Source organism: Dreissena polymorpha, chromosome 10 (assembly GCF_020536995.1).
Source record: "Dreissena polymorpha isolate Duluth1 chromosome 10, UMN_Dpol_1.0, whole genome shotgun sequence".
Lineage (NCBI taxonomy): Eukaryota > Metazoa > Mollusca > Bivalvia > Myida > Dreissenidae > Dreissena > Dreissena polymorpha.
Genome location: NC_068364.1, coordinates 20,987,152 through 21,011,498, shown reverse-complemented (window position 1 = coordinate 21,011,498; position 24,347 = coordinate 20,987,152). Strand labels below are relative to the sequence as shown.

Here is a 24,347-nt window from a genome sequence, read left to right as displayed (position 1 = left end):
ATTCATTTCTTACAAGCATGTGATATTGTTGTTGATACAATGGGCGATATACATATTGCATACCCTTATCCGATCGTCAATTCCAAATTTTAAGAGTGTCTCTAAATTTTTGGACACACGTATTTAAAAAATACTTTTTGTATCTAAATTTTCAACCGACAGATGGGGTTTTCTCCGGGTTCTCCGGCTCCCTCACAACATAAGACCACACCAAAATTGAACATCTTTAATAAGCAACTTAATAGCTGGAGATTGCAGTTGTAATTTAAGATTCATTCTTTCACCCCAAAGTCACGTTCCTTCCAGGGGCCAGTTTGAGTATGAGTTGGTGTTGAAGACGGACCTGTACACTAATAGGCACACCCAGTGGTACTATTTCCGGGTGCAGAACGCGGTACCGGGTATCACCTACAGGTTCCGGATCGTCAATCTGCTCAAACGGGACAGCCTATACAATTATGGTAAAAATTCTTTTGATATATAGCATGAGGTTAAAAGTATGATTAAAGTCAGGGCTTTTTTTCTCGATTTGGGGTTAGGGCCTACCTTCCATTTTAGGGCAAAAATATAAAAAGATATAGACAAAACTAAGGAAGGCGAAAAAATGCCCAAATTAAGCTTGAAATTTGGAGAATATTGCATCATTTTAAAGAAATTTTATTTTGGGAAAGGGCCTTCCGCTTGGGGAAAGGGGCCTTTATAAGGCTTAAGAAGAAAAAAACGCCCTTAAAGTCCTGCAATAGTGTCTTGATCACTGCTGATGGTCTCTTATATTGAATTTACATTGTCCTGGTTGTTCACTGCTGATGGTCTCTTATATTGAATTTACATTGTCCTGGTTGTTCACTGCTGATGGTCTCTTATATTGAATTTACATTGTCCTGGTTGATCACTGCTGATGGTCTCTTATATTGAATTTACATTGTCCTGGTTGATCACTGCTGATGGTCTCTTATATTGAATTTACATTGTCCTGGTTGTTCACTGCTGATGGTCTCTTATATTGAATTTACATTGTCCTGGTTGTTCACTGCTGATGGTCTCTTATATTGAATTTACATTGTCCTGGTTGTTCACTGCTGATGGTCTCTTATATTGAATTTACATTGTCCTGGTTGTTCACTGCTGATGGTCTCTTATATTGAATTTACATTGTCCTGGTTGTTCACTGCTGATGGTCTCTTATATTGAATTTACATTGTCCTGGTTGATCACTGCTGATGGTCTCTTATATTGAATTTACATTGTCCTGGTTGTTTTTGTGATGGTCTCTTATATTGAATTTACATTGTCCTGGTTGTTCACTGCTGATGGTCTCTTATATTGAATTTACATTGTCCTGGTTGTTTTTGTGATGGTCTCTTATATTGAATTTACATTGTCCTGGTTGTTCACTGCTGATGGTCTCTTATATTGAATTTACATTGTCCTGGTTGTTTTTGTGATGGTCTCTTATATTGAATTTACATTGTCCTGGTTGTTCACTGCTGATGGTCTCTTATATTGAATTTACATTGTCCTGGTTGTTTTTGTGATGGTCTCTTATATTGTATTTACATTGTCCTGGTTGTTCACTGCTGATGGTCTCTTATATTGAATTTACATTGTCCTGGTTGTTCACTGCTGATGGTCTCTTATATTGAATTTACATTGTCCTGGTTGTTTTTGTGATGGTCTCTTATATTGAATTTACATTGTCCTGGTTGTTCACTGCTGATGGTCTCTTATATTGAATTTACATTGTCCTGGTTGTTTTTGTGATGGTCTCTTATATTGAATTTACATTGTCCTGGTTGTTTTTGTGATGGTCTCTTATATTGAATTTACATTGTCCTGGTTGTTCACTGCTGATGGTCTCTTATATTGAATTTACATTGTCCTGGTTGTTCACTGCTGATGGTCTCTTATATTGAATTTACATTGTCTTGGTTGATCACTGCTGATGGTCTCTTATATTGAATTTACATTGTCCTGGTTGTTTTTGTGATGGTCTCTTATATTGAATTTACATTGTCCTGGTTGTTCACTGCTGATGGTCTCTTATATTGAATTTACATTGTCCTGGTTGTTTTTGTGATGGTCTCTTATATTGAATTTACATTGTCCTGGTTGTTCACTGCTGATGGTCTCTTATATTGAATTTACATTGTCCTGGTTGTTCACTGCTGATGGTCTCTTATATTGAATTTACATTGTCCTGGTTGTTCACTGCTGATGGTCTCTTATATTGAATTTACATTGTCCTGGTTGTTCACTGCTGATGGTCTCTTATATTGAATTTACATTGTCCTGGTTGATCACTGCTGATGGTCTCTTATATTGAATTTACATTGTCCTGGTTGTTTTTGTGATGGTCTCTTATATTGAATTTACATTGTCCTGGTTGTTCACTGCTGATGGTCTCTTATATTGAATTTACATTGTCCTGGTTGTTTTTGTGATGGTCTCTTATATTGAATTTACATTGTCCTGGTTGTTCACTGCTGATGGTCTCTTATATTGAATTTACATTGTCCTGGTTGTTTTTGTGATGGTCTCTTATATTGAATTTACATTGTCCTGGTTGTTCACTGCTGATGGTCTCTTATATTGAATTTACATTGTCCTGGTTGTTTTTGTGATGGTCTCTTATATTGAATTTACATTGTCCTGGTTGTTCACTGCTGATGGTCTCTTATATTGAATTTACATTGTCCTGGTTGTTCACTGCTGATGGTCTCTTATATTGAATTTACATTGTCCTGGTTGTTTTTGTGATGGTCTCTTATATTGAATTTACATTGTCCTGGTTGTTCACTGCTGATGGTCTCTTATATTGAATTTACATTGTCCTGGTTGTTTTTGTGATGGTCTCTTATATTGAATTTACATTGTCCTGGTTGTTTTTGTGATGGTCTCTTATATTGAATTTACATTGTCCTGGTTGTTCACTGCTGATGGTCTCTTATATTGAATTTACATTGTCCTGGTTGTTCACTGCTGATGGTCTCTTATATTGAATTTACATTGTCCTGGTTGATCACTGCTGATGGTCTCTTATATTGAATTTACATTGTCCTGGTTGTTTTTGTGATGGTCTCTTATATTGAATTTACATTGTCCTGGTTGTTCACTGCTGATGGTCTCTTATATTGAATTTACATTGTCCTGGTTGTTTTTGTGATGGTCTCTTATATTGAATTTACATTGTCCTGGTTGTTCACTGCTGATGGTCTCTTATATTGAATTTACATTGTCCTGGTTGTTTTTGTGATGGTCTCTTATATTGAATTTACATTGTCCTGGTTGTTCACTGCTGATGGTCTCTTATATTGAATTTACATTGTCCTGGTTGTTTTTGTGATGGTCTCTTATATTGAATTTACATTGTCCTGGTTGTTCACTGCTGATGGTCTCTTATATTGAATTTACATTGTCCTGGTTGTTCACTGCTGATGGTCTCTTATATTGAATTTACATTGTCCTGGTTGTTTTTGTGATGGTCTCTTATATTGAATTTACATTGTCCTGGTTGTTCACTGCTGATGGTCTCTTATATTGAATTTACATTGTCCTGGTTGTTTTTGTGATGGTCTCTTATATTGAATTTACATTGTCCTGGTTGTTCACTGCTGATGGTCTCTTATATTGAATTTACATTGTCCTGGTTGTTCACTGCTGATGGTCTCTTATATTGAATTTACATTGTCCTGGTTGTTCACTGCTGATGGTCTCTTATATTGAATTTACATTGTCCTGGTTGTTCACTGCTGATGGTCTCTTATTTTGAATTTACATTGTCCTGGTTGTTTTTGTGATGGTCTCTTATATTGAATTTACATTGTCCTGGTTGTTTTTGTGATGGTCTCTTATTTTGAATTTACATTGTCCTGGTTGTTTTTGTGATGGTCTCTTATTTTGAATTTACATTGTCCTGGTTGTTTTTGTGATGGTCTCTTATTTTGAATTTACATTGTCCTGGTTGTTTTTGTGATGGTCTCTTATTTTGAATTTACATTGTCCTGGTTGTTTTTGTGATGGTCTCTTATATTGAATTTACATTGTCCTGGTTGTTTTTGTGATGGTCTCTTATATTGAATTTACATTGTCCTGGTTGTTTTTGTGATGGTCTCTTATTTTGAATTTACATTGTCCTGGTTGTTTTTGTGATGGTCTCTTATATTGAATTTACATTGTCCTGGTTGTTTTTGTGATGGTCTCTTATATTGAATTTACATTGTCCTGGTTGTTTTTGTGATGGTCTCTTATATTGAATTTACATTGTCCTGGTTGTTTTTGTGATGGTCTCTTATATTGAATTTACATTGTCCTGGTTGTTTTTGTGATGGTCTCTTATATTGAATTTACATTGTCCTGGTTGTTTTTGTGATGGTCTCTTATATTGAATTTACATTGTCCTGGTTGTTTTTGTTCCCAGGTATGCGACCTCTGTTATACTCGGAGATGGATGCCAAGAATAAAGGCGTGGGGTGGATACGCACGGGTCACCATATTAGGTGAGACCAAGTGGCAATGACCTCATGGATGTGATGTCACCCATGGGACTGGAAGGTCGCTGGTTTGATCCCTACTAGGGGAGCGTGCTCAAGATCTATCCAACTACACCCAAGTACTGGTTCTACCCAGGAAACAGACTCCAGGGAGTCTATAGTCTATAAGCCATAGGCTTTATATGCAATCAAATTATATAGGTTGTAATGGAAGGCAAATTTACTGCACCTTTTAAAATAGTAAAAATAGTTGGAAAAACTTAAACTAGAAATAGTGTGTCTTAGCTGGGTTTCAATCTTTTATAATTCTATTAATGCAAATACAAATGTCGGTTTACACTAAGACAATGCCGTTGTAATGTTTTAATGATGACAATTAAGTCCATGCATACACAATCTTTTTTTAAAGGCTAAGTATAGAAAGTTGTCAAAGAACCTTGCCTTAGTAATTTGATGTTTACTGATTTATACATTCCAGAAAAAAAACAACTTGTTCCTGATTTGCAAAATGATATTTTTATTCCTTCCGTTGATTATTTTTCCACTAGTAACACTATGGGTTTCATTTCAGTTATTCTCGCAATGTTTTACACCTTCACTGCCCATTGTTAATGCGGGGAATACCCTTCTATGAGCTGGAATTCCAGATGGTAAGATCAGATATTTATATAAAGGATAATTGTTGGATTTGGTGGAATATTAATTTTAATTCACGCTAGATCATGGAAAAAATATTTAAGCGGGATTTTTTGTGTGTTTTTCTGAAATAATGACGTTGTAACATCATAAAAACTATGTCATTTCACAGTTAATTTTCACTGTTTGAAACAGTGAATATCAGTTTTTCATGTGATCGGACTGCATACATGCCATACGTCCCGATCTCGGCGGGACAGTCCCGCTTTTGGGCCCTTTGTCCCGCCGTCCCGATATGAGACTATTTGTCCCGACATTCGTAAAAAACGATGTAAGGTCTATAGGTTCCCAATAAAATTCGCTATTCAAGCTCTGTTTCGCTAACACTTACACCCGCTAATCCCTTTATTGCCCCCAATTAACAATCCGATTCTACTTATCGTGTGTACCAGTGTTGTTTATGACACCTTATCAGCGATTTATCAGCTAATTATTGATTTCATCAGGCATTCACACCATGGTGGTCTTCAAGATAGTGGTCGCTTATTGCTATCGATAGTTGTATTATAATGAAATAAATGTTGAAAATGTGTTTATTTTTGTATTTGTTTGAAACGGTTTTGTAAAATTAACTCTACGTCATTAATGAGTCTTTTACATTCAATGTTAAGTTCATAAATAGCGGGATAATCCGAATGTGCAATATACCCAAATCGCAAAAAACAGTCCAATAAGTGATACCAATCCTGTCTAGTGTAATTGAGTGTAATTGTAATAAAAACAACGAGGTGCTATGCATGACAGTTTGACCCTACTCCAATTAAGCTAAAAACCACGAGGTGCTATGCATGACAGTTTGACCCTACTCCAATTAAGCCGCGACAATTGACAAGTAACAAACTGCACATGGATACATGCTTAAAAAAACATTGCAACAAACAGTAAAAGTGGTACCCATCTTGTCTTGTGTTATTGTAATAAAAACAACGTGTTGTTATTCATTTTGACACTACCCCAATAATGCGCCTGACAAGTCACAATTCAGTTTAATCTGTGTATATAAGAAGAAAACAAAATATGATTATTAACATTAGAGAAAAATAATTCGATTAAAGCATCCATAGACTTCTTTTGTCCTTTTGTTTTTGTTGGTGTAAAAACGGTTGAGGCGTTGTTGACAGTTAAAATGAACACAAAGACGGTTTGCTTCCACCAAAAACCTACCTCGGAAATGTGTACGGCCGCGCATTCCGTGTGTAACTGATGTAACTGTTCGGTAGATAGTTTACTGTAACCCGTACTTTCAGTGTACTGGATAGCCTCCCCTGCGTTAATGTTTGCCATTGAAATTAATATATTGAGTATTGTTGTCGTAATGGTCTTGATTTTGTACTCTAAAAAGATTAATATTATCTTCGTTGTTTGCTATTGTATTATTATATAAAACTGTTATTGTTATGTTTTAGATTCCATGCTTCATATTTTATGTCTTGAATAAAAGTATCAAGAGTATTTGTTAGTACTATACTGACTACAGTAAAGGTGGAATTATAAATCGTTTTAGGTGTCCCGCTTTTTGGTCAAATGTCCCGACAATTTTTTATGGAATGTCCCGCTTTGGACCTAAAAAATTATGGCATGTATGTCGGACTGTCCGTCCGTCAGTCTGTCCGTCACACTTAGCGATTAGGTTTCGAAAAATGCTCATAACTTCTATGTCGCTTCAGATGTGACCTTCGTATTTGATATACATGAGTATATGGACAAGGCCTTTCCATACGCACACAAATTTTGACCCCTGTGAGGTTTTGAAATCTGCGTTAAGGTTTCAAAAAAAGCTCATAACTTCTATCAAGCGTTTATAGGGAGCATAAGTCATCCTATGGTGACAGCTCTTGTTTATTCACTGTAATACTTACTAACTCTTACTTAGAGGAAAAGTCAATATCTGCAGAGAAAATGTTAGTTCTAATTGTGCTCTTGAAATGATGTTACAATAAATTAGAATACTTTTGCACTGAAAATTGGTGTATAGAAATGCATTTGTTTGGCTATAAAATATACTGCGTAAACTTGGTTAAGTATATTGTGTTTGCATATATTATTTGAAAAACTTTAATGGCAATACAGTCTGAAAACGTCATTTTTTATTTGCTCAGACTTTTTGACTTCATTGGCCATTTAAGCAATGTGTTTGTATTGCATGGACATTTTGCCTTTGTGTGGGCATTAAGCAAACAAACAGTTGCAGTTTCAGTCAGTTATCAAAGTGACTTGTTCACAGATTGGGACCCAGATATTAAAGCGACTTGTTCACAGATTGGGGCACAGTTATTAAAAAGACTTGTTCACAGATTAGGGTCCAGTTATTAAAGCGACTTGTTCACAGATTGGGGCCCAGTTATGTAAGAGACTTGTTCACAGATTGGGGCCCAGTTATTAAAGGGACTTGTTCATAGATTGGGGCCCAGTTATTAAAGCGATTTGTTCACAGATTGGGACCAAGTTATTAAAGAGACTTGTTCATAGATTGGGGTCCAGTTAATAAACGGAATTGTTCATAGATTGGGGCCGAGTAATTAAAGCCACTTGTTCATAAATTGGGACCCAGATATTAAAGAGACTTGTTCATAGATTGGGGCCCAGTTATTAAAACGATTTGTTCACAGATTGGGACCAAGTTATTAAAGAGACTTGTTCATAGATTGGGGTCCAGTTAATAAACTGAACTGTTCATAGATTGGGGCCAAGTTATTAAAGCGACTTCACAGATTGGGGCCCAGTTATTAAAGAGACTTGTTCATAGTTTGGGGTCCAGTTAATAAATGGAACTCTTCATAGGTTGGGGCCAATTTATTAAAGCAACTTGTTCATAGATTGGGGTCCAGTTAATGAACGGAATTGTTCACAGATTGGGGCCTAGTTATTAAAGAGACTCCTTCTTAGATTGGGGTCCAGTTATTAAAGGGTCTTGTTCACAGATTTGGGGGTAGTCATTGAGTTCTCGTTCTTAGATTGGGGTCCAGTAATTAAAGGGACTTTTTCCCAGATTTGGGCCTTAATATAAAGGGTCCTTTTAAAAGATTAAGGCCGTTTTTGAAGTGTGTCAGTTAATGCCTAAAATTAACACAAATACATCAGAAAATGACAGACACAAACTCCTCTTTTTTTGCAAAACATAAATCCACAAATTTACGTGTTGGCAAAAAAATTTTTTTTTATGAAAGCCACGAAACTTTATGACAACAAATATGAATTATTTCTGGGGGGAAAATCGCACTTTATTTAATTGAACAAGACTGGTATTAGATCCACATTTATCTACTTCACACTTTTTACCATATTAAGATAAATATACCATTTAAAGCCCACTTTCAACTGATCTTCAGAAAATATCCTTTATTAATCTCCTATGCCTTTTTGAGCTAATGGTCAGGGAGTGACTTAAACCCTTTGACAAGGGGGTAAAGTACCCTTTAGTGTAACACCTTAAGCTCAAAGTGTTAAGTGGGGGCTGTTTTTGTCAGTTACGTTCTGTTTTCTGTGGACAGCATGTGGCATTTGATTGTCAAGCATTAAATTAAAAGTCTTCCTTTCTTACAACACGATTTATTTTAATCTTAATTGGCAAAAATGTTCTGATGGTCTCTTTATTTTTTTAGTTTAACAATGTTACTGTAAGAAATTACTTTATCAATGTCAAAATAATTTCACTTAAATATTTCTTGGAAAATTCGCAACATTAAAAGCATCAAAATGGCTGCCAGGTGGGCAGTTTTCTTTACACAGGCCTTTTTAACATTATAAACATAAAAAATCAATTATTCTGTGTAGTTTAACCATGGTGTCCTAATAGCTAGCAAGGTGTAATGTCCAATCAATGCGATTACTTATAAAGTCATAAAGCCGTATAATGAAGGAGGTTAGATGCTTTACGTGACAATTTTCAGTTTGTTATCTGCCTCAAGCTGGGTCTGCAAATATGCTGTGAGAATTTTGTGATTAATTACAGGTCCCCTGCACGTGACGAATTACAGATCCCCTGCATGTTTAACAACCCTTGGGGGGATCTTATATATATGTAAAAACTCTGTGCATCAAAAACACCATTTGTTTTGCCATCAGATTTGTTAGGTTCAGTTGAAATGTAGACCAGAAATTGTAACCTCCCATGCCATGTTAAATATTAATGATCCTTAATCAAATACTGTTCATTGAAAGCATTTGGGTGTTTCCAAGTTATGGGTCAGCCGTCATTAACATGGTTTATGTACACTAAACTAGCCTTGTAAGCTGAAGAATTGCATCATGTTGCCTTTAGAAAGGTGGAGGTATTAAGCATCGCACATGTTTGTCTGCCCATACACCTCAAGCATGCACCTTTCTTGGATCAAGTTGGGGCTGTTGTTGCTTCATATTTCATCAAGCAGCTTAAAATTATTTACAACCTAAAATAATGAACATGTGGAGGAGTTATGTCAAACACAACATATGTGTTCCTTGAATTCTGGTCAAGGTCACGGTTAGAGGTCAAATGTCAAATATGGGCATACTGTGTGTCTATTATTATGAGTCAAGGTGGCATTTGGAGGTGTAACACATCTAGTTAATGTTAGTGAATAAGAATAAAAGAACTGGGTATATTTTTTTACAAGAAATATCTTTAAAAAAGATATACGGCGTTGATAGTTCAATGAATGAGATCAAGGATAGCGAATGTCTATTTCTGTGCAGTTCTTAGCTGCATCACAGGCAGTACGGGATGTTACGCGGAGTTTTCGCGGCTTATTTTACATCATTACATATTGCTGGTCATAAACCTACAGATACAAAACAGATAACCAAAAGAAAAATGGAAGTGAAATTAAAACATATGAGTCAACAGGTCACACGCGAAGTATCCATATTTATAGGCGCGTTCTTCGAACAAATCTGTTTTAGTGGTTTGTCAGGCATTGCTATTTGATTCGATTATTAACAGTATCGAGAATCATCGCACTCATGCTTAATACATTAGTCAATATGGTGGAATAATTATTGTTAAATTAATCAAAAATAATATGAATCATTGTATCGTTGAAAACAAATTCTATTATTGACATGCAACAATTATATTGCTGAATATCTTCATTTAACATATTTCTGGTCTAAAGAAAATTCCAGGTCACCAAGTTCACTGATAGCGTCTTTATTATATAACGATTCTTTTACTGGCCGATGATGACATGTATATAAACTCTGACATTCACACAATGGCCGCGAATTGACCCGATACCTCGCAGGTTGAAATGCATAGAATTAAAGTGAGGCCTCGCTTCCACTGCTCTTTATACTTTTACATGTTAACATGTTGACAGGAATATGGAAGTAAGTACTAAATATGAGAACATAGCCTTTAAGTATAAACGCTTTTGCCCTGGCAATCCTCGGAAAAAAAATGGTGCACGCACAAACAGTATTGATGTCAAGAATTGAGTGTAAAACTGTTCTATCTATTAAGCGTTTTCATTAGAGATAAAATTGTTTCATGCAGTAAAACAATGTTACAAAGACGCAGATATGTTTTCAATGTTCTGGTGGTATACTCAAATCAGCCAATGGAATAAATGAAGTGTATTCATTCGTACCTAGCCGCGGGAAATTTTATTTGAATTTTATTGGACACTTACAAAGGTCAGGTAAGGTGAAAAGCTGGCTTAATACACTCTGCTACGCTGAAAAAAATATGAAGAGATCTCCTTTGATTAACAAAACCTGTCACAACACTAGGAAAATAAGTTTTGGGGATTAACACAAATTATTTTTACTATTTTAAAACACATTTTAAAAGTATAAAAAAGAATAAGAATATATTGAAAATGTTTTTAGAGATACAAAATAATTGACCTGTGTTCTGACGAAACAGGGCTTTATGCACCTGCTTAAAGTGTAATCCCAGATTAGCCTGTGCAGTGCACACAGGCTATTACCATGTAAGCTACTTTCCGCTTTTATGGAATATTTTGTGTAAAGGTTGTAAGCAGAAATCCAGTTTAGTCGGAATCCCTTATTAGACTGTGCCAACTACACAGGCTAATCTGGGAATACACTTTTTGCACATGCAGTAGTCCCATTTTACACAGAATGAGGCTCATTCTAACACGGCACGCGATTTGTTTTCTATAGACAAAGAAGGAAATCAAGTGTGGGTTATTTTGCAATAATGTATGGGCGGAGCTTAATGTTTCTAAAATAGTTCCGAATAAATAAAGAAAATATTGCAGTAAAATGCACATGCTAAAACCCGCTCTAAAAGAAATGTAATAAATGTAGCATGTATATAAATGTAATGAAACAACAAATTGTATATTTGGTGATAAGTGGCATAACCACGCCTGCAAAGAATGTATTTGTTAGGAAACGTAATTAAAAAAACATATATAGCATGTAAGCTTTTCAGTAGCATCAATAAACGTGACATCATTTTGTTTCTATGATGTTTGTTCTCAATGAAAGTGACGTCATTTGCAAAATATTTATGAATGAAAACGACGTCATATGTTTGTACAATTCAATGACGTCACTAAATAGTGAACTTTGTACTAAGAAGGGCAGAGTATTGAAAAATATAGTTCACGTCCAAAAGCTTGAACCAAATCAATCAGAATTGTGTTAAAATCGAAATAATATTTTTCTATATTGGTTTGTTGTCGAATGACCCACAGTAAGGAGTATAGATGCGTGTTATCAAATCACTCGTGCCTCGCACTTGTGATTTAATTCCTACGCATCTATACTCCTTACTGTGGGTTATTCAACAACAAACCATGATAGAAAAATATTATTTCTTAAATATATTTAGATCATTAAAAAAATAACCATTTTCTGCATTATTTGCTCAGGACTTCCCGAACGAGGGGGACACATACTACCTGGCCCACTGTTACCCGTACACGTTCACCGATCTCAAGGACGACCTTGAAAACATACTCAACGACCCCGAGAGACAGAAGTTCATGAACCGTGAGGTGTTGTGCGAGACCCGGGCAGGCAATAGCTGTTTTCTAGTCACTATAACTAATTTTGGTAAGTTGCCTCAGCGTTGAACAGTTGTTACCTACTTGCTGTAAGTAATTTTGTCATCATGGTGTAGTGAATATTGTGTCCCCATAGCGACGGGTAGCTCACTGGTTTGAGGGAGTTTTCTTGATGTTAGATCCAAAGACGTCAAGTATTGGTTCTACCCAGGAAACAGACTCAGTAAGTCTTTTGGCTTTTGATGCCATTGAGCTAAAATAAATAGGATAAATTACTACTTTCAGTAAGTTGCTAGTCTTAGCTACTAGTAATTCTTACAACTTTTGGTAAGTGCAATGTTAGTGAATTGCGAGTTTCAGGTATATCTTTTGTTATTAGGTGTGCACAGATTTTCAAAATATGCTATACAATTTACGAACTTTTTTCAGTTGTTTTAAAAGTATTATTTGGCAAAGCCGTAATGCTAGCTGTTGTGGTAAGTGGTTAGTTTTGAAAGTACAAATTATGATAGTGTTTGTTGTTTTAAATAACATCTGGGCCAAGTTGCTCAAAACTTGGTCAGTCAGTTGAGATACTGGACTGTTTAGTTTACAGAAACTTTGTCATACACACATTTTGGCTGATTTTTGTGGGTGATCTCAAGAACAAAATCAAATGCTCAATGAACACTTAACCCTTTGCATGCTGGGAAATTTGTCGTCTGCTAAAATGTCGTCTGTTGAATTTCTAAAATAAGCATTTTCTTCGCATTTTTTTTCAAAGAATACTATCAGAATAGCAAACAGTTTGGATCCAGATGAGACGCCACGTTCTGTGGCGTCTCATCTGGATCCAAACTGTTTGCAAAGGCCTTTAAAATTCAGCTCCAGCGCTTTAAGGGTTAACCCTTTCCCAATCAGAAGCAAAGTGAAAATGGTTATGTGCAAACAGCATAAAACCAGAACAGCCTGCAAGTAACTTGCGGTCTGTTCAGGTTGTATGCTGTTTGCTTCTCATCAGTATCTTAAGGTTGGAAATGAAGCCTTTAAAACTTGAAATTACATTATTAACCCTTTCCCAATCAGAGGCAAAGTGAAAATGGTTATGTGCAAACAGCATAAAACCAGAACAGCCTGCAAGTAACTTTTGGTCTGTTCAGGTTGTATGCTGTTTGCTTCTCATCAGTATCTTAAGGTTGGAAATGAAGCCTTTAAAACTTGAAATTACATTATTAACCCTTTCCCAATCAGAGGCAAAGTGAAAATGGTTATGTGCAAACAGCATAAAACCAGAACAGCCTGCAAGTAACTTGTGGTCTGTTCAGTTTGTATGCTGTTTGCTTCTTATCAGTATCTTAAGGTTGGAAATGAAGCCTTTAAAACTTGAAATTACATTATTAACCCTTTCCCAATCAGAAGCAAAGTGAAAATGGTAATGTGCAAACAGCATAAAACCAGAACAGCCTGCAAGTAACTTGTGGTCTGTTCAGGTTGTATGCTGTTTGCTTCTCATCAGTATCTTAAGGTTGGAAATGAAGCCTTTAAAACTTGAAATTACATTATTAACCCTTTCCCAATCAGAAGCAAAGTGAAAATGGTTATGTGCAAACAGCATAAAACCAGAACAGCCTGCAAGTAACTTGTGGTCTGTTCAGGTTGTATGCTGTTTGCTTCTCATCAGTATCTTAAGGTTGGAAATGAAGCCTTTAAAACTTGAAATTACATTATTAACCCTTTCCCAATCAGAAGCAAAGTGAAAATGGTTATGTGCAAACAGCATAAAACCAGAACAGCCTGCAAGTAACTTGTGGTCTGTTCAGGTTGTATGCTGTTTGCTTCTCATCAGTATCTTAAGGTTGGAAATGAAGCCTTTAAAACTTGAAATTACATTATTAACCCTTTCCCAATCAGAAGCAAAGTGAAAATGGTTATGTGCAAACAGCATAAAACCAGAACAGCCTGCAAGTAACTTGTGGTCTGTTCAGGTTGTATGCTGTTTGCTTCTCATCAGTATCTTAAGGTTGGAAATGAAGCCTTTAAAACTTGAAATTACATTATTAACCCTTTCCCAATCAGAAGCAAAGTGAAAATGGTTATGTGCAAACAGCATAAAACCAGAACAGCCTGCAAGTAACTTGCGGTCTGTTCAGGTTGTATGCTGTTTGCTTCTCATCAGTATCTTAAGGTTGGAAATGAAGCCTTTAAAACTTGAAATTACATTATTAACCCTTTCCCAATCAGAAGCAAAGTGAAAATGGCTATGTGCAAACAGCATAAAACCAGAACAGCCTGCAAGTAACTTGCGGTCTGTTCAGGTTGTATGCTGTTTGCTTCTCATCAGTATCTTAAGGTTGGAAATGAAGCCTTTAAAACTTGAAATTACATTATTAACCCTTTCCCAATCAGAAGCAAAGTGAAAATGGCTATGTGCAAACAGCATAAAACCAGAACAGCCTGCAAGTAACTTGCGGTCTGTTCAGGTTGTATGCTGTTTGCTGCTCATCAGTTACTAAGGGTTGGAAATGAAGCCTTTAAAACTTGAATTTATTAATAAAGGTCTTTTATTTAATATAACTTTCTAAGGGACTACGCATTTGTCAAAATACATATCATACGCTCATTGTACACTTGAAGCCCAAGTCTATCAGACATCATAAAAACCCCACAAATTTATGGTCAAACAAAAAAGTCAGGTTTTCTTAATCCGAAAACTTCATGTGAAGAAAAATAAATGAATTTACAGTAAATAAAAATAATTGAACATGCAACAGTATACTCCAACAGGTAACACTTATTCGAGCATACCTATTTTTTAACAGTCAGAACGAAGATTAAATGGTTAACTATTATTATACACAAATAAATTCTTTTAACAATTAATGGCCAAAAGCTTTGTAGGTCGTGACAATGTTGAGTAATTTCGCTCTTAAGACAATTTGTGTTTTGTTCTGGGAATTCTGGGCTTAAAGTCTCTTCTTAGCAGTATAGGCAGAAATTGTCTTCCCTGATTAGCCTGTGCAGACACACATGTTTGGGACAACGCTTTACACACATGCCTTAAGCCCCATTTTCCCAGAACAAGGCCCATTTGTTTGCCCCGGTTGCAGATCAACCGGAAGCCATACAAGAGGAGAAGAAAGCTGTGGTGATAACCGCCCGGGTGCATCCGGGAGAATCGCAAGCCTCGTGGATGATGAGGGGCGTAATAGACTTTGTGACCAGCCTAACCCCTCAGGCTGCTGAACTTAGGGACAAATTCATATTCAAAATAGTGCCCATGTTGAATCCCGATGGTGTGATAGTGGGAAACTACAGGTGCTCATTAGCGGCGCGGGATTTAAACCGGAATTACCGTCATCCTAGAAAGGAGAGTTTTCCGACCGTGTGGCATACGAAAAATATGATAGAGACGGTGATGGAGAAACATGAGGTATGCTGCTAATTGACTGTGATTCATGTTTATTGAAAATACTAAGTGTGGAAAATAGAAAATATGTAATTTTTTCTTGTACGGCTTCAAGTCTGGGTGAGTGCAACCAATATTCATAAAAAAATCTCTAGTCAACAATAATCATTATTACCTACTTATCTTATTTTTTTCAATATTTTCTACCTTTGGATAAAAAAACACTCAAGGAACACACACTTAACAAAATGACGCCAATATATAAACTTTGTTCTAGGTTGAAATTCTAATAATAATGTTTTCAAATCATTTCTCACATTGCAAAAATTCCGTATAAAAAAACAAAAACATATTTTTTAAAATAAAATTAACAACAAAAAATCATCCTAATGAAGTGTTGTCAAAGTTAATTTGTCTAGGTGACATGAGTCAAAATCAGCTGGCCCAGAATTGGAGTGCGTTTATTTTCCACCATTTTGGGAATGGGGCCGGGTCCCTTTGGATTGGGAAAACTTGCGGGGTTTTGATTAAAATTGCGAAATTATTGTTGTTTTGCTAAAATATGCTTCAAAATTGAGAATACAAGTGTTTTCAGTATTTTATTAACTAAGGTTGAACTTATATGGATGGGAGATGAACAAAATATTGAGATATAAAAAAAAAGTTTTTTATTTTTTTATTTTTTTGAAACCTTCAATTGGGGATTTTTAGCTCCCATTTGGGAAAATATATACTTTTTTCTATTGGAAATGGGGTCAATTACTGGATCGATTTTGAATTAAAAAAACAAAACAACACAATTGACAACAGTGTATTCAATTATGTTCTTTTTCCATTGTTTGCTTTACTCAGAGTGAATATTTTATTAGATTAATAAACTTTAAATGAATCTTTTAAATGAGAAGTTAACACTTTGTAATCAATAATCTACCTGTGATCAATAAATAACCAACAATTGAAATATTATTCATCCAGAACATTTTTGGAAAACATGCTTACATCTGAAACAATTTACTTCCCCCTTCATTATCAGAGCAATAAATGTCTTATTAGAGAAAAGTTTGCTGTTCTTGTTTGTTGTTCAACGCAACATTTTCTTGCCGTTAGGTAATACTGTACTGTGATCTTCACGGCCATAGTCGGAAACACAATGTGTTTATGTACGGCAACAACACGTCTACAGATGATCCTGACAACTGCAATAACAACGGCAACAGCATGGCGGGAGTACGGGCTTTCTTGAATGAACGTCTCTTTCCTTGGCTGATGGCGCAAAAGGTGGGTCAATAATTTTATGTGAGTGTTGGAAAAAATTTGGGGCCTTGTTGTGGGAGAATTGGGCTTAATTAATGTGCATAGTGTCCTCACAAATTAGCCTGTGAAGCCCACACAGGCTTATTAGAGACAACAATTTCTGCCAACACTGGATTTTCAATTAGTAGAGACCACCTTTGAACAAAAAAAACTCCACAAAAGCAGAAAGTTATACATGATTAGCCTGTGTGGACTGCACAGGCTAATCTGAAATGACACTTAATGTTCTTAAAGCCCAGTTTTCTAAGAAAAATCTCAGATGATGTTTATCATGCAAAAAAAGAATTTTTTTGTTTTTAATGAGCATAAGAACAAACATTTATCTTCATTACTGTAGCTGATTGTTTACATCTCATTGAATACAATTTAGCTATAAACTATCATGGCTTTTTTAAGTAAATTATCAATTTGGTATTAAAAACAACCCTGTATATTTGGATATTTTGATTCATCTTACTGGACAGTGAGATAAAATTTTGTAATAAACTAAATTAAAACAAATATACAACTAGAATTTATTTATGAGCTATTCTTAGAAATAATTCATTTTTTAGTCACCTGAAAAGTTTTCCTTCCCATTCTGTAAATTCAACATCAAACGGTGCAAAGAAGCGACTGGACGCGTGGTGATGTGGCGTCAGATGAGGATCCTAAATAGTTTCACCCTCGAGGCAACGTTCAGTGGAACAGCAATGAATAAGTAAGTGACATACTAAATATCCCTGTAGAGAAGTGAAAACAAATCATAATGAACCCCTTAAAATATTTATGAATACCCAGATTATTTCAATAAAACAAAATATTTTTGATGAGTCGGCTAACTCAGTTGGTAGAGTGCTGAACTTCAAATCCGAGAAATGCGGGTTTGGGGGCCATTTCATCAAAGATTGTACGACAATCTTAATTTATGACTGACATTTGAAAACTGAAAATATACTAGCTGTTGATAAATAGCTGCGCAAGATATAAGCCACGGGTAAGACAATTATGAAATAAATGATTTTACTGGAAATAAGTAATAATATGCTTCACTCTTTTAATAATGTTTCTTTGAAAAGCGTATCGTATCCTAAATTTGTTGTACGATGTTTGATGAAACAGCCCCTTGATCTCTGGCCCGGACACATAACTTGTGTTGGTATTGGTCATGAAATCATTTCAACGGCCATTATGCCCCCTTCCTCTATTTCAAGTTGGGCAGTTGTGAGTTACTGGCCTTGGTATGTGAACTGAGAACACCAGCTAGTCCAAGAAAAGTGCGAGTTGGTTTAATGACCGTCCTGACCTACCGTTGAAAACCATATAAAACCAACATAAAAAATCTGCATTCATTGGTTAAACACTGGAAAGTCAAATAAAATTAGTAAACAACACAATGTCTGTTTAGTGATTTGAAATTAAATACGTAACTGCACCTAACATTATGTAAATAACTGCCATGAATAAGTGATCACATACTATGTCTGCAAAAATAAGTAAAATGATGTCCACCAAGTGCAATCTATTGGTTTAGCAAGCAATCCGCAATGGTGTTAATGAGAGATGCAAATGATTGTGAAGAGCAAGTACTCCGCGTCTTAATAAAAAAAATATGGTTGCCAATTAAGGGACAATTTTACTCACACAATTAATATCAAAGAACAGTAGAATATTTCAAGGGTTGAGCACAAAACTGTTTTATCATATATAGAAAATTGATGAGGATACAACAGTTAAACGCTTAACCCTCGATGTCTAGATCATTTACTTGCACTATAGCCTTTATCTCCTTAATCTAGTATTAACCCTTTGCATGCTGGGAAATTTGTCGTCTGCTAAAATGTAGTCTGCTGAATTTCTAAAATTAGCATTTTCTTCGATTTTTTATTCAAAGAATACTATCAGAATAGCAAACAGTTTGGATCCCGATGAGACGCCACGTTCTGTGGCGTCTCATCTGGATCCAAACTGTTTGCAAATGCCTTTAAAATTCGGTTCCCGCACTGAAAGGGTTAAAAACTTTGTTGTTTTTCTGCCCCCACAATGTTAATTGAGGATTAAGGGATAGTATTGGTAACCATACTTTACCATTGGAGAAAAAAATCTGACCTCAAATTGGCCGCCATTTTACTTATTAATATTGCGCATTTAACTGATAACTTTTTCATAACAATTTTGCGGTAAATAACTGCGCATAATGCATGGTTATATACAGTATTAATACGGAAATTCTAGATCAGCAAAGTTGTAAAAATGCCTTGTTGTTTATGTTTTGAAATCAGCTGCCAGATGCTCCCATTGTAAGAATGTATTGACAGTAGAATGTGGGATGTTGGTTGTAGGACCTTTGTTTATTATTTTGTAGACCATTTTACCTTCGCAGATATCTGTTGTTGGGTGTTAACTTGTAGGTAATTTTTATGTTTTATGAAGCAAAACCACATTGTGTTTTTTATTATGTAATTAACACAACAGATAATTGCGCAATATTTTGAACCTTCTTCATAGTATAACGTGCAATATGACGAAATGGCTGTACACTATATTGCAGTATATCAAACATTCTTTTGAGTGTAGTGTACACAGTGTAAAATTATATTGTAATGCATTTTAGACTGCAAAAGTCACAGTACAGTCTTTTTCACATCTACCATTGTAAAAAAACTTTACTGTCATATAAAAACATTATGAACAAATCTAATGCAGTGTATTGCAGCACATGTGTTTTTTTGGGGCAGTTCTAATTATTTCTTTTAATGTTATTTTCTTAATGCCATGTTTCACTAAACAAAACACCTCTTAGATTTGTATAAATATTTATTTTTCAGAAATTTGGCAGCGTAAGTTTAATGGACAAGGCATGCAATTTGTACAGTGTGACTATGTTTGCCAGTTGGGTGTTTTTGCTTCATGTAAATGACATTTTGCGATATCTTGCTTAGTTTGGACGTTATGTGTGTGGTATAAAACTATATGTACATATTTGCCACCCATGTACAAAAATGTAGGAATGTTTTTAATGTTATACAATTGTTTGCTGTTTTTTGTTATATGTGCAGTTCTTAGCTGTGTCACACCCACATAAATAACTTGATGTGGTGCCAGTTTTGTTGACTTATTTAAATATACTTTGGTTAATACATCTATAGATAAAACACAAACTTTCTATGTGAAAATGAAATTCTAACATTAAGGGTATCTGGCCAAACGTGATTCATCCATGCATATTTCAGATATTTATTTGTGCGTTCTTAAAAAACATGTTTAAGCAATTAGATATGACATTTTTACTTATATAGATTATTATAATAATTGCAATTATGCTTATTATATCGGGTCAGGTTGATGGAATTATTCTTATTAAATCAATTTAAAATGGTATCTAGCATTGTTGAACAAACATTAAACATCTATTATGTACCTGCATTGTATGCATGAATATTATTTCACAAGCCAAATAGCATATTTAAGGATGTTTTAGTTCTAAATATAATTCTTGTTTTTGCCTAATAAACAGTATAGCATTGAAATTTACCTACAGGCTTATTTAACAGTAATACTTCAGAAGCACAAGAATGTACTCTATATATTTCTGATTTTACAAACGTTAAAATATGTAATAAAGTAAAACAAGTCAAGTGCGCTTTTAGATTTATTGACTTATTTTAATCCTGACATGACCAGACCCGAATATCTGTGCTTTTGTTGTATTTTGACCCGCAAACCCAACTCGAATAAACTTTACCCATTAGAGTCTAAATTTTCCCACAGGTGCAAGATTTCATGACTAGGACAATATGAAATATCATTACTTTGTTCAACCCAGGAAAACCTGACATTTGAGATGCATGACAAACAATTTACTATTTGAATTAACGGTAATTTTATTTAATAACAAGATGGACAAAATGTTTTAAGTACTGAGTGAGTGATATGTTTATTTGTATATGAACTTTTGTAACATGTTTTTAACGCATGGACTACACCAAAAACTAACTAATCAAGGTCATAAGGCTTTCTTGATCAGCTATCAATATGTCATGCCTTACTAATTGCAAAACTTATCAAAGAAAAACAGAAATATGATCTTAGTTCACTGTGACATTTCTTTTTATGCACTGGGTGTAAGGTGAAATTGGATTTTGTTTTTTTTTGTTTTCCATTTTTTCTTTAATTGGTGAAAGCATGCCATTACTACACCATTTCATTTACTGAAAAAGTTGGCATGCTTCATTATGAGTATTCTGTTGTAAACATTGTTAAGTGCATGTCACTGAAAGTGAGTTACATGTTAAATTGGTAAATAGCTAACCATTCTTGTCTCAAAATTTTTTAAGCTGAATTTACTTTTTTTTAATGAATTCTTATTATTTTGGATATTTAATGGGTGATTATTTAATAATTCTTTTTTTTTTCTTTGACCAAATGTTCTTATTTGAAGCCAAAAGCTATTTTGGCAATAGGCATAGTAAGTCAATGATGATGATTTTGATGATGATGATGATGACTGTAATGTTGATGACAATAATTGACAACAAAGATGATGATAATGATGATGATAACAACGATGACGATGATGATAATGTTACATGTTTTATTGTTCCTGAATTTAATTTCATTTATAATTATGCATATTTCAATGGAGCTCATGTCCATTTCATTGTTGCTGCAGTGATGAGTGCAGACATTTCAACATCGCTGATTACATGGAGATGGGGAGAATACTCTGTGAATCTGTGCTCGAGTATCAGTACACGCAGGAAAACAAGGCGTATGTATATTTGCATTTATGATTTCTCTGCAAAGTTTGAAAACAGGTTATTTGGAGTTCCTCTGTATGTAGTAGTAGGCTGCATTGTATTTCACAAACGGATGTCTTGTTTTACAATCAGTACGTGTTCCTATTTTTTCATCGATTTACCTTGACAATAGGCTTGATTTCCATGCCTAAGAAATAGTGGTGTTAGGGTAAAGGTCACTAATGCTTTGTTGTCATTTATTGAAAATGACCAGGGAAAAAAAATCCCAATATTTTCTTAACCCTTTCCCACTCAGAAGCAAAGTGAAAATGGCTATGTGCAACAGCAAAAAAACCAGAACAGCCTGCGAGTAACTTACAGTCTGTTCAGGTTTTATGCTGTTTGCTGCTCATCAGTATATAGGAAATGAAGCCTTCAAAACTTGAATATTGTGAGAATATTGTCTCCAATTAAATATAACTTTTTAAGGGACTACAAATGCCTGAAAATATGTATCTAAGTGGTAAAGGGTTAATAGGGATCAGTCTTTCATTTCATTTTGATCTGAAATATAGTTGCTTGTTTGTTTTGTCAATGTTTGTCATAGTAAATACAGTCTCAAGAAATTATTTATTGTCTCCTTTTACCTGCAAAATTCAGCTCATTATTACCCTTGATACTCTCAGCCTTTGCTATCTCATGTTTTTAGCTCACCTGAGCACAAAGTGGCAGCGTTTGATGACATCAGTTTTGAACTGTGTGGTGTGCGTGATCAAATTTTAGGTAGTTGGCCAATAGAGGCCACATTTGTTATCTACTATTGATCAAATTTATCAAAATGTTTATCTTGAAAATATATTGTCAGAGTTTGAATCTGGGTTGCGTGCATCCAAAACCTAGGTCACCAGGTCAAATCATAGAAAAACCTTATCCATCTTGAAGCAAAGCCACATAAATTACTCAATCTTGATGAAACTCTGTTCAAATATTTAACTTGACAGTTTCTAACCCAAATTTTAATGTAAGTCACATCTGACGAAAAACATGTCCCACCAGTCAAATATCAGAAAACCACTATAAACACAATATAAGCCTCATGTATAACTGAATGTTAATGAAACTTGTTCAGTGTGTGTACCTGGATAATTCCAAGGTAATGTTTCAGTCTGGGTCAAGTGGGAGCCAAAACTAGGTCACCATGTCAAATCTAAGTGAAGCCATATTACCACTCCAGAATCCTTATTCATGAGCCAATCTTGATAAAACCTATTAAGAATGTTTATCTCGACAAAATTAAGGTCAAGTTTGAATATAGGTTAATTTGTGTAAAAAACTATGACACCCAATCAAATCCCTGACAATTGGTGTACCTTGAATGCAGGTGAGCGCTCTAGGACCTTGGCCCTCTAATTCAACCATTCATCTGCCATTATTTGCTACAGAATGACCAAAATCTATCTTCCTTTCTCAGACGTCAGACGGAGATAGTGCTGGAGATGACGCGCTACCTGACGTGCCAGGTGCTGGAGCGACGGAGAGGTGTGTCCTACAAGATGCCTAACTTGAAGGCATTCATGAAACAGGAGCAGGCCAATAGAAATGTTGACGATGGTATGGACATTAAGGCTATGGGTGAAATATCACTCTAAGAAAATGCCGCCTGGAAAAATGAGGAAAATTAAAAACGTTCACAAAAATCTGACAAAATTCAGGGATTTTGACTTATTGCTATTTAAATTTTTCAAGCCAATCCAAAAAGAAAAAGTAACATAGGAGTATGTCATATTCTATGATCAGTAACAGAAAAGTGATCTCTTCTTGTTTTAAATAAGAAATGTGTTACAGTAACAATTAAATCATGTATTTATGTTTGCAAAAACTAATTGGCACAATTTTTACCAGGCATTTGATGAACAATTTCAGGGCAATTAGTATAAACAAGTGATTGTTTTTTGCAAGAATTTGCCTCTGTGCTTTTTTACGATCTTCTTTAGATTGACTGTTTGTACTATGTAAGCAGACAGAATGTAAAAAAAAACAATTATGAATACATGTAAATATCAAAAACATGAACGTTGTTGGCATTACTGTTACTTTTGGGCATTATTTGTGCACTTTGTTAGTTGATTTTTCTGATTGTCAAAATGTTTGTTTTTTAAATTAGATAACTGAAAACCAAACAAACCCAGACGCTAAATAGAAAATCGAATATGTATGGCCTTATAAAGATACATAAATTGTATCAAGAACGTCTTATCTTTGGATATTTTTCACTAATTTTTTAAAAATCTTTAATTGCTCTAAGCTGGTCCATGAATGCATGAAATAGAAAAAGAAGAAGACATTTAAGCATTTGTAATCAATTCAAATTTTTAGTACTTGGACATTTGAAAAAAATACAAATAAGGTTTTAAACAACTATATCATATTAATCATTCTATATATTTGCAGGTAAGACCACATCTAGTCAAGAACAACCCATGGAGGAAGGGAAGAGCAGTCCAAGTGAGGAGAATGCCTCAGTTGCCATGGAAACCGCAGACAACAGTTTGGCCGAGCGTGAAGACAAAATGCGTAAACGTGAACGGAGACTGGACAACAGGAGTGTGAACGGCAACAACCCTCTGAGCAAGGTGGATGTCGACAACATCATCGACGCGGAGTCCATGAAGACCATGGATGGATGCCTTAAGATTCTTGCCCAGTTGAACGTTTCTGAAGCGCTTGAAGAGTCAGAGTAAGTTGTTGCCCTTTCTCTCTAGTGGAGTTATCACCTTTCTGTCAAGTT

At 35.0% G+C, this 24,347-nt stretch overlaps 1 protein-coding gene across 11 annotated transcripts in view; it reads left to right on the top strand.

Annotated features, from left to right (window-relative positions):
• LOC127847242 (uncharacterized) overlaps nt 1-24,347 on the top strand; it is a 167,432-nt gene that overhangs the window by 95,000 nt on the left and 48,085 nt on the right. For all 11 annotated transcript variants that reach the window (XM_052379021.1, XM_052379018.1, XM_052379013.1 and 8 more), the window contains 10 exons: nt 307-461; nt 4,418-4,496; nt 5,062-5,140; nt 12,008-12,191; nt 15,229-15,551; nt 16,635-16,805; nt 17,396-17,541; nt 21,493-21,591; nt 23,031-23,170; nt 24,011-24,296. In XM_052379021.1, coding sequence (XP_052234981.1) covers nt 307-461; nt 4,418-4,496; nt 5,062-5,140; nt 12,008-12,191; nt 15,229-15,551; nt 16,635-16,805; nt 17,396-17,541; nt 21,493-21,591; nt 23,031-23,170; nt 24,011-24,296 — 1,662 coding nt within the window. The remainder of the gene's footprint in view (nt 1-306; nt 462-4,417; nt 4,497-5,061; nt 5,141-12,007; nt 12,192-15,228; nt 15,552-16,634; nt 16,806-17,395; nt 17,542-21,492; nt 21,592-23,030; nt 23,171-24,010; nt 24,297-24,347) is intronic.